At 40.2% G+C, this 11,023-nt stretch overlaps 2 protein-coding genes across 2 annotated transcripts in view; both read left to right on the top strand.

The window, feature by feature from the left end:
• kcnq1.2 (potassium voltage-gated channel, KQT-like subfamily, member 1.2) overlaps window positions 1-11,023 on the top strand; it is a 190,658-nt gene continuing 179,635 nt past the window's right edge. The window contains exons 1-2 of the mRNA XM_055039879.1: window positions 1-164; window positions 3,229-3,884. Coding sequence (XP_054895854.1) covers window positions 3,391-3,884 — 494 coding nt within the window. The 5' untranslated portion in view covers window positions 1-164; window positions 3,229-3,390. The remainder of the gene's footprint in view (window positions 165-3,228; window positions 3,885-11,023) is intronic.
• LOC129366184 (uncharacterized) lies at window positions 7,783-9,908 on the top strand. Its single transcript, XM_055039892.1, has 2 exons — window positions 7,783-9,507; window positions 9,585-9,908. The coding sequence occupies exon 1, from the start codon at window positions 7,804-7,806 to the stop codon at window positions 9,463-9,465; it is 1,662 nt and encodes a 553-aa protein (XP_054895867.1). The 5' UTR covers window positions 7,783-7,803; the 3' UTR covers window positions 9,466-9,507; window positions 9,585-9,908.

Below are 11,023 nucleotides of genomic sequence, written 5' to 3'. Positions count from 1 at the left end.
TTGCGTTTGCGGTACTGCCTTTGTTCCTGAACGCTGCTGGGTGGTTTATCGATCATGCGTAAAGCGTGACTGGAGTTTGTTTTCATGAAAAGCTCAGAAGAAGGGATTTCTGCTCGCCTCAGCTGGAACTTGCATCACCTGCAGATCACAACTTGGAGTTCAAGGTAAATCAGATTTTTAAAAAAAAATTTTGGTGACATATTTATCATTTTATACGTCTGTTGCAGAGAGCACATGTCAATAACAACACAGGATACTTTCCATCACAAGTTTTTCTCTCTCTGTCAATGTATCAAATAAACAGGCATGCTTCTTTAGGTATTGGAAAATGTTTTTTTTTTTTCGACACTCATCTTGTTTAACTTGCTTGAAGCAGACTCAGTTTAACGTTACTGGAGTCCTGTCTGACAGTGCATTGTGTGAATGCAGCGTCCTGTCATCAGCTCATCTATAGTTGAGGACGGGGGTCCCTGCTCCTAATTGCCCCCGCCCCGGCCTCTGTTGCCCCAGGAGACATTTTCCGATCATTTAGCACGAGCAGGTCATCACCTGGTTCAGTTTCCCTGCTGGTGATACAACGAGCTTCCTTCCCAACTTGCAACTGCAGGCTTTTATGAATGAAAGATGGCGTTTTGTTGAGTTGTCGACCTGCCCTCATATATGCACAGGTTCCATGATGATTTTCAATTGCAATACTTTTTTCAAAAGACTGTAAATAACCTGCTCCATCCATCCAGGCTGACTGAGCCTGGGAAGTTTCAGCAACTTTTGCAATCCAGAGTCAATTCTTCAATAAGTCCAGCTAAATAAAACTTGCTTAGTGCAGCAATACATGACCTACAATTTTCTTAAAATAAATATCTATAATTAGACATTTGTTCTTTGAAAAAAAATGAAAATTCTACTTTTGGATTTTAAAAATACAGAACAAAACGAAAGAATGTGCCAGAAAATGATAAATTATCTTCTATTTGATGTGAATATTTGTGTAAAATGATGGAAAAAGAAAAAATAAAGAGAGAGAAGAAATATAGATACAAATAAATATTAAATGTTACTGGTACTTTGAGGGTCATTCTGCTGTAAAATTCCCACACATTTATTTAATCAAATAAACTGCTATAACCTCAATTTATTGTACATTCGTTTTTTTAAGTTGCTTTTCCTTTTGTTTATTATTATTTGTGGGCAAAGTTATTATGAACCGTTGTGAAGCCACAGCTCACAGACCCTTGTACAGATACAAATGCACCTACACTTTTTCACTTTTCAGATTTGTAATCACAAACAATAAATCATTTTTCCTTCCATTCCACAATCTGGCGGAATATCTCGTATGTGTGTGTTTATCACATAAAGTCTCAACAAAACAAACAAGGCTTTTTATTTTTCGGTTGCAATGTCACAAGACGTAAAAAAGTTCAAAAGAATATCAGCAGCTTTCCTAGCAGGTTTTGTCGAACCTGATGCAAATGTGACCGGAAATATAAAAACCACAAACAGTGAAAGAGAGGTCATTAGACAGTAATGCACATGGCCACCGCTACCTCCTGCACTTCTCAGTCTAATTTTATTTTATTCAGCTGCACGGTAACGTGACGCGTTTTTGCTTAACCATTAGACGAAAGGTCAGATTCCCGGGCTTACACTTTGGTGTGGACATCTGAATTATTTTCTCTAAATATATTCAGAGTGCAGCCGGTGCATCTGTTTTCCCTTTCCAGATGGAGGAGGAGTGGGGTGGTGGGTGGGGTGCAGGTGTTTGACGTCCATCCAGGGCAATCCGGCGGTCGCACAAAAGAAAATCCTCAGGGAGAGAAAGTGTGTTGCAAGGGCTCATTGCAAAATATTACATAAAAGCAAAACATTACCTCTTAATGTAATTATGTTCACAAAGGTCACAAAGAAAGTAGCCTCTTAACTTTAGCAATTGACTGAGACTATTTTTATGAATGAAAATCCCTGCTTTCTAACGCAAAGGAGACTTTTGAATCTTGACAGCAATCGACAGCAGAATGCTTGAATCAACATCCTGCGTGTTTGAGTCACATATGGCTGCAGTTTAAAACTTTACTCTTGACAGCTGCTTCTTGATGAAGATTCTGCAACGCTTAAGAACTACAATGTAATTCTTGATACGATTCTTCCTTTTCGAGCAGAAGAACCGTAACGCATTTTTCCTTCCATTGACCTTACTGGCCCCAGGTCACAGCTCAGCATGGATAAAAAGTGCTTTTCACACACTTCTTCAAACAATATATAAAATCAAAGATAGAGTTCTTCTCTTGTTCTTACCAAGCATCATTTCTCTGTCAGGGCATGAATAGGCCATTGTGTAATAGCGTGGTGTCCCACAGGGCTCAGTTCATGTGTTTTTGTGTGTGATGAAAGTGCAAATCCAAATTCTGTCGTTCACAAGTACACAAAAGATATAAATAGCTGGGCAAATGAGAGTTCATCTATGAAATTGAGTGAAGATGACTACATAAGCTAAAAACTGGAGTATAGACATTTTTTGTAGAAATGTTTTTGTGAGTCTGCTGCTTTAGTATTAAACTGAATATAATTTCTGATTTTTAAAAAATATTTTTTTGTCCCAGTTAAAAACATAAAAAAACATAAAAAGTTTTGTCGTGGTTTTTCAAGTCCAGATCCCAAAGCGCTTCACACTACAGTCAGTCATTCATGCACACACTCACATGCTGAGGATGCCAAGGGTAGGCGGTCCTAGCCTGTTGGGCACCTTGGGCAAACCACCTTTCTGGAGCCCCCCGGTCTCTCCTCCATGAAGTTGTTATTGATAGTGAATAACAAGGAGCACAACTCTAGAGGGCAAGTTAATTCCAGCTTATGATGCTCTGCATTCTCAGAACCAGAACCAAACATGGAGAAGCAGCATTCAGCTTTTCCACAAACCTGGAACAAATGCCTGGAAAACTGAAAAACAACTGAAACTTTAAATCTAAACTAAAACCCCACCCGGTTAGAGTTGCTAACCGGGTGGGGTTAGCAACTCTAACCATAATAAATTAAACACGAACCAACATTTTGATGTGTAATCGCGACACTTGACAAAATGTAATGCTTCCTTTGTGTATTTTTGTGGTTTTGTGATGTAAAGCACTTTGAACTACCTTGTTGCTGAAATGTGCTATATAGATGAACTTGACTGAAACTTGACTTATTGATGTGCATCTTCATGACTCCTGTCACCTTTTTCTTTTTTAGGTATGGAGACCCATGCGGCCCTACAAAGAGCACACTTCTCCTCCGCAGGTAGCTAGTTCTCACCTGGTGCTGGGCTGCTCCCTCCTGCGCAAACCTCGGCCAGAACCACCGGGATTTTAAAAGTCCTCATTCGTGCCCCTCTGCCCATCCTGAAGGGGCACAATGGGAGAAAGACGAGCGCGCTCCTTTCACATGACCTGCCATGTGCAGCGGGACTACGGCAGCAGGATGCGGAGCTCCTTCATACGCTGCAGCCCCAACGGATGTGCCGGCACAAGCATCAGCCTCAGCTTGGACCAGGAGATGGACCTGGCCGCCTCCACCGGTCCCACCGCCGGCTGCGGTGCCTTGCGGGTCCCCGTGCCTGACGTTGGCCACTACTCGTCGGTTTCGCTGGAGATGGACCCCCCGGCGGTGAATAATGGATCAGGCTTCCCCTGCTTACCTCCAGCTGACACAAAGGATCCAGAGCTGCAGATCGCACACAGCCAGCCGTCCGTCACCCCCGTCCCGCCGCCTCTCCCTCGCTCCAGTTGGCTGCGCCATCACCAGAAGGAGTTCCAGAGTCCTTACATTAAGACTAGCATGCAGGGGGATGTTTACAACTTTCTAGAAAGACCCGCGGGGTTGAAATGCTTCCTCTACCACTTTCTAGTGTGAGTACCTGCCTGCTGTTGTTCTTTACCTATTTAGGTGCAAGCTTCTGATGGGCTTGACATTGGTTTGAATTGAAAAGTTTGTGAACCCAACTGCAAAAAGTTTAATATATAGAAAAGGTTTTAGGTATCTGTATCCGATACCTATACAGATATCCGATGTTTAGTATCGGCTGGTACTGATATGATTCAGAAAATCAGTGATGAATTAACGTGAAATATTTCTTTTATTTAAACACAGATTAAAATATACTGAGTTAAGCAATCTTTGATATGTTTGCACCAGTACAGAATGCTTAAATACACCAATAGCTTCACAAGCTTTGTTAAACATGTAAAAACAAACACTTTTACATGCTGTTTTTCTCCTAATTGTTAGTGCAATTAGTTGTAAAACAATCAATGTAATAAAGAAACAGAAAAAAGGTTGACTACTTTGGTCAGATGTGAAAATATTTCAAATGGTTCAGAAAAACGCATAATTATCTAAATATAATGTAAAATAAGTAATGAAGCTCAACATCACCCGGAGCATGACTCAAAGAATTAGACAGAATAGATCTGCCCTTATTGATACCGATACACATATTAATATTAAATCGGTGCATCTCTAGTTATTGTTAATATTTTTGTTAACCACAATAGAAATAAAAATTAGACTTGAAGAAAGGAAAACTAACTAAAACTTCAATGTCCGCTAATATGACAAACCTTGAATATAATAAATGTGTCTTTGGTGAAATTAAGTGTCTTGCAGTTGAAACATTTGGTTTGTTATTAAAGGACAAAAAATCCCTAAAACCTTGAAGTTTATTTGAAAAGTACACACCCGCTGTTCCTGTGTTCACTGAATTTTTGATAGTTTCTCTGTCATAAATCTTAAAAACTCTTGCCTGATATTAATTTGTGACAAGCTAACATGTTTATTTATTTTTTTCAAAATTATTTCAGCTTTTCTGGATTTTTTTTACACAGACTATTTCTATATTACATTTTTGAACTTGCCCCTGGTATATAACTCATAGTTAAAAAACAAAAAAAAACAAAACTTAAACTGTAACTGCAACCAGTCAAAACTAAACTGAAAATAAGAGTTTTTATAAAGTAAAAAATGCTTTATCAGTTTTTTAACTGATAAAAAACCCGAGTTAAAACTGCAAGTCAAGACTACATAAAATTAAAACTAATTAATGACCGAACTCTACTAAAACTTTAGGCACTTAATGATGCCGTTTGGGAATGTAACGTCTCTGTGCTTGGCATGCCTGTTAACTACATTTAAAGTTTCTTCCAGTTTTAGGATTTTATTCCAAGTATCAGAACCACGTGTGTTATCCTCACCTCTGACTTTTCTTCTGCAAACCTTGACTATAAATTATAAAACTTTGCACACTGTCTATATTTTACACTTTTCAAATATTTCAGAAAAAAAAATCTGATTAATTCAAAATTCAAGAATACTTTATTGATCTCAGTAGTAAGTGAAATATTATTGCTACTCATCTTAAGTCAAGTTTAAGCATAAATGTAATAATAAGTTGGAGAAAATCATTGATTTAACAATAAAAATGAAATGGACACGGGACCAAAATGGCAAAAGTAAGAATAAAATTTTCCTCAACTCACATTGGGAATCATTTAGTAGTTTGGGCATTTTAAAAAAATAAAATAAAACTACTACTATTATCAGAAATCCGAGAGTGCCCTGGTAATATGTGAGAGAACGAGCTTCTATGATCTCATAAGTATTCCACAGTTCAGCCGTCGTAAGCCTGAGTCACGAGGATTTAGGTCAGATTAGATGGAAAATATGAATAACATTCATCATAGGAGTTCAACTGAAATGCCTCCACTGGACACTATGTACATTCATTACTAAATATACGAAGCCTGGCTAACCTTTGCAACCATCTCAGCCAACGGTGTGTTTATATTCAACCAGGTCAAGTAACCTGACCTGCTTTAGACTTCTCTTCAGTTAGAACCTCAACCTTTTGTGTTTCTTTGTCTTCATGATTAATTTTCTTCTCTAATGTTCTTTGCACTGCAAAAACACAAAATTTTACTCGGTATTTTGGTGTAATTTCTAGTGCAAATATCAATAAATCAGACTAGCTTTCAGGTTTACTTTTCAGCAAGATGTAGGAGCTTGTTTCATGGCAATAATTCCTTAACATTGATGAAGCATTTTCAACAGATTTTTACAACACGGGGAAATAAAAGTCTTGGTATAAGTGAAATCTGCCATGGGATTAGTAATTTTCTATCCATACTGAGAAAATGTTCACTTGAAAAGTTACCTGTAAATTAGTTTTGTCTTTCAAGTTTACTAAGATATCTGAACTAGCAACTAGATCAAACATTCTTGGTGAGACTTTGTGTTTTTGCAGAGTAAATGTCCAAGGCCTTCACATGATCTGCTTACTATGTAGGTGACTTTTGAAGGAAGCTGATTCCAGGAGGTTGAATTGGATTTATTTAGGCGTATATATGAGTGAAAACAAACAAATACAAGAATACAGATGCGGCCGTACGTTTCATTACTTGATTTGTATATATTTGTGACACAATTATGTGTTCTGTCACAAAAACCCCAATAAAAATGACATTGTAATGTGTGGTGTTAATGCAACAAAGGGACAAAACAACACTTTTGCAAACAGAACACCAAACAATAGAAACAATAGCTATATCCGGTCAAATATGTAAAATATTCTGTTATCCATAGATCTCCATGCAAATTTTTCACAAAAAAAAAAGTGTCCTGTCAAGAAAAAAATACTTTATGGGCTTTAATATAGCTGCTATAGTAAAGTAATAGGTTTTACTTGATAATTGTGAAGTTTTTTTTGTTGTTGTTGTTGACTTAGAAATTAGGTCCACGGTCATGAATAACCGGTGGTCCACGGTTCTGGCTGCCGTGCAATTATTTATTAGCTTTCAGCTCATGAAGCGCTTTGTTATGTTGATTTTGTTGCCTTTACTCTGCCTGATTGCTTACACCCATTCAACACAAACTCTAAAAGAAAGCTTCAGCTAAACCATCCACCTTTTTTTTTCTAATTTTGCTCAACCAATAACTGTAAATAAAAAATTTCTGCAAAAAAAAAAAAATAATAATAATAATAAAGAGATCCTCTTTTGTAACTGAAGCTCCAGTGTTTCCTCCCTCATAAAGGAGCGGGAACTTGAGCCTCGCCTTCATTTAAAATTAAACCCCTCTAACCGTTCTTCACTAACACTCCTTTAGGCAACTCTTAATTGTTAATGGTGATGGCTGGAGGCCGTTCATTCTCCTGTTCTCTGTGGCGATCAGTGGAGAACAGAAGGATAAAAACCAATGACAGCTTTAATAGGCCAGCTCTAAAGGGCCAGCTCTACATGGCACACAATAAATAACGCACACACACACACACACACACACACACACACACACACACACACACACACACACACACACACACACACACACACACACACACACACACACATATATATATATAAAGTGCATTTAATAAGTCACAGACTGTTCCTAGCACCGTGTAATGAATAATACATGACTAATCATGATAAATGAATAATAATTAAAGATAATAGTGGATAAATAGCTTAAGACCAAATGCAAAAATTAAATCATATACAAATCTATTAATCTCATGTTAAATAAATTAAAATATATTACTTTTTATTTAAGTGTTTATGTCAGCTTGAGTTATGCAGAACTGATCTGATCGTTGCTATGGAAGCGATCAGAAGCAAGATGTTGCGCCAGAAGTCCAGTGAGGTCACTGATGAGGTCATAGATGACATTATTTACATCACAATAGATCAAAGAGGTTCTGATGCTTAAATGACTGAATCTGAAAGCATCAGCCAGAACTAGACCGTTTGTAGAGAGTGAGAGTTACACAGGAAAATCATGCTTGGACTTGTTCCCATGTTAATCCCCCTAGGCTGGGGCATTGGGTATGCGGTAACCAGCGGGATGAAAAAACTCACCGATCGTTACTTTCCCAGCAAGGATTCAGAAGAAAGCAAGGATTCCGAGGAAAACAAGGATTCCGAAGAAAGGAAGGACTCTGAAGAAAACACGGATCAACGTGGAGAAGAGGATTTGGTTTGGAAGGGTCCTACACCCACTTCCACAGAACAAACCAACCCGGAGGGGGAGGTTTGTTCTGGAAAACCAACGGGTGTGGGTGGGACCGCGACCTCAGACCCAACAAGGACCGTCCGTACAGAGGACGACACCACTATCTCTGAACAAACCTTCCCGGCTGGGGAGGTTTGCTCAGAGCAAAAAACATATGTCTGTGGGACCACAGACATGGGTGTGACGGACTCTGTGCGAGACAGTCCTGAGGGGAGTCCGACTGTCTCTGAACAAACTGACCCGGCGGGGGAAGTTTGTTCAGAGACGGCGGAACGACATGAGGGTGAAGGGCCAGTCGCAGAAAAGTCTACTCCGGCTGGGGAAGACTTGTCTGCGGCTGACGTCGCGGCCAAAGCTGTGGCTGAAGCCACAGAGAGAGCTTTGGTTTCGTTGGTCCCATCTCTGGCCCTTCCGATCAATACTCCTCTCCGCACCTCTTGCTCCAGGACATTTCTTTTAAGGAGTTCCCAGGATGAAGAAGGTCTTTTTGCTCAAAGACATACTGCAAGGATAACTGTTGGGCTTGAGATCGATTGTCCCCTGGACATAAAAAAAGAAGATGGTGTCGGCTCAGAGTTCCCAGGGACACAGAAGACGGCAATGGTAGGCAATGGACTAGCAGAGGATGGACTCTGCTACAGCTGGGTGGACGCTGCTCTCCAGAGCGTCCTGAACCTGAGCGTCACGCGGAGGTGTCTCGCTCAGGAAAGGGACTTTCTGGAGGCTTCGTCCATCCCCAGTTGGGCGAGTCTCATCATGTCTGCTGTCCATCACCCCGGCAGACATTTTAGTCAGGAGGACCTTTCCCCTGTTTTGATGGAGCTGAGGGAGAGGTACCAGCCATTGAACATGGGAAGGGACTTCGACGTGAAATGTCTGCTGGAGTCATCGATGGTCTGGCTGGACTCTTTCAGCAGTGCCACAGATAGGGAGTTGTACAACAACAACTCTTGTTCTGTCTGTGGCACTGTGTTTCTTGAGCTGCTGAACAACGGCTCCCTGCTCTCCCTTCCACCGGTGAGATTTCCAACCAGTATTTCCACTCTCTTGTATTACTGGTTGGATGTGCGGGGAAAACGCCGTTGTTCGGTGTGCGGGTCGGCCTTGGAGAGAAAGCACTGCCTTACCAACAATGAGGTCCTAGTGTTTTTTCTCCACAGGCTGACCAGGAAACACCGAATAGTTTCCAGTCAGGCCATAGATGTGCCAGCCAAATGCAAAGGTGGTACTGAAAGGTACCACCTGTCGTCTGTTGTCTGTGGGAGATCAGAGCTGACCCACTTCTATACATATTTAATGACTGGGGGACAAATAAGGAAGGCAGAAAATCAGAATGTCTCTACTCTAGACTTGAACGACTGCAGTGAAGACATCAGCAGAAACGGTTTCATTTTTGTATATGAGAAATCATCAAATTGTGACGTTTGACGCGATAGTCTCTCCAGCCCACTCCTCCAAAAGACGATAAAGGTAACTTTGCAGTGGAGCCAAAAATATTAAATTAAAAAGAAGAAAAAATCCCAGAAGACCAAACATTTATGGGACAGGAAGGACCACCAGGAGGCCTCGGAGGGAAGACCACAAGGACGCGAGGATCCAGAAGGAAGACCACAAGGAGGCGAGGACACGACTGGAAGACCACAAGGACGCGAGGATCCAGAGGGAAGACCACAAGGAGGCGAGGACACGAAGGGAAGACCACAAGGAGGCGAGGATCCAGAGGGAAGACCACAAGGAGGCGAGGACACGAAGGGAAGACCACAAGGAGGCGAGGACACGAAGGGAAGACCACAAGGAGACGAGGACCCAGAGGGAGGACCACCAGGAGGACTCGGAGGGAGGACCACTAGGAGGCGAGGACACGGAGGGAGGACCACTAGGATATGAATAAAAAGATATGTATATATCTTCGTATAAACCCTCGAACCCTCGTTTTTCGCGGGGTTACATTCCAAATACAACCCGCGATAGGCAAAATCGCTTTTTTTTTTTTTATACAATTATTATACAATGAAATACTTCATAATACATTGAAACCAAAGAACAAAAATTGCGGAGATCAGCACCGGGACCCGAGTCATTGGATTAGAACCGGAGAAAATGAAAAATTATTACAAAAAAAAAAAAAGTACAGAAGAACAAATAGCGACTCGCGTGTTGCAGCTGCATCCTGACTCTGTAGGTTTTCTCTTCTAAAGCTCGCGGTGCAGGTGTGTTTTTTCGAGAGAACAACGTAGTTACAGGTAGTTTTTTTCTTTGCAAACTTAAATTTGGCAAGCTGTTTTACATACGTGTACATATTAAACGCAACGTTATTGACACACAGATGAGAAGAAGCGGAGAGACTGTTTAGCCAATCAGAATGCAGAACACAATGCGCGATGAAAGGTAAACCGCGATAGTTCACTGTATGTATAAATATGAAATTCATATATAGGCTATATACATACGCCTGCCTATCTATCTATCTATCTATCTATCTATCTATCTATCTATCTATCTATCTATCTATCTATCTATCTATCTATCTATCTATCTATCTATCTATCTATCTATCTATCTATCTATCTATCTATATATCTATCTATCTATCTATCTATCTATCTATCTATCTATCTATCTATCTATCTATCTATCTATCTATCTATCTATCTATCTATCTATCTATCTATCTATCTATCTATCTATCTATCTATCTAAATATACACACGCACGCACGCTCGCACACACACACACGGTTGTTGACTAATTTATTTTGGTCAATTTAAATGATCCACATTTTTTCTTAGACAAACACGCTCAGACTTGCATTCACCTAAATCTGTTTAAACCCCTTTGTGAAGTTTTCTCAGACGTCCAGTGAAGTCAACAATGAATGTCAGCCGCCAACCTATGAAACATCGAGCATGACGCAGAGACAGCTCTATGGAGATGGTTAAAAAACAAACACAAAGCAGTCTCATGTTTACCTCTTTCAGTTTCTGCA

The sequence above is a fragment of the Poeciliopsis prolifica genome, unplaced genomic scaffold, assembly GCF_027474105.1.
Source record: "Poeciliopsis prolifica strain line A6 unplaced genomic scaffold, Auburn_PproV2 SCAFFOLD001, whole genome shotgun sequence".
NCBI classification, from domain to species: Eukaryota; Metazoa; Chordata; class Actinopteri; order Cyprinodontiformes; family Poeciliidae; genus Poeciliopsis; species Poeciliopsis prolifica.
The sequence above is the reverse complement of the archived record's forward strand: the minus strand, read 5'-3'. Positions and strand labels throughout refer to the sequence as shown.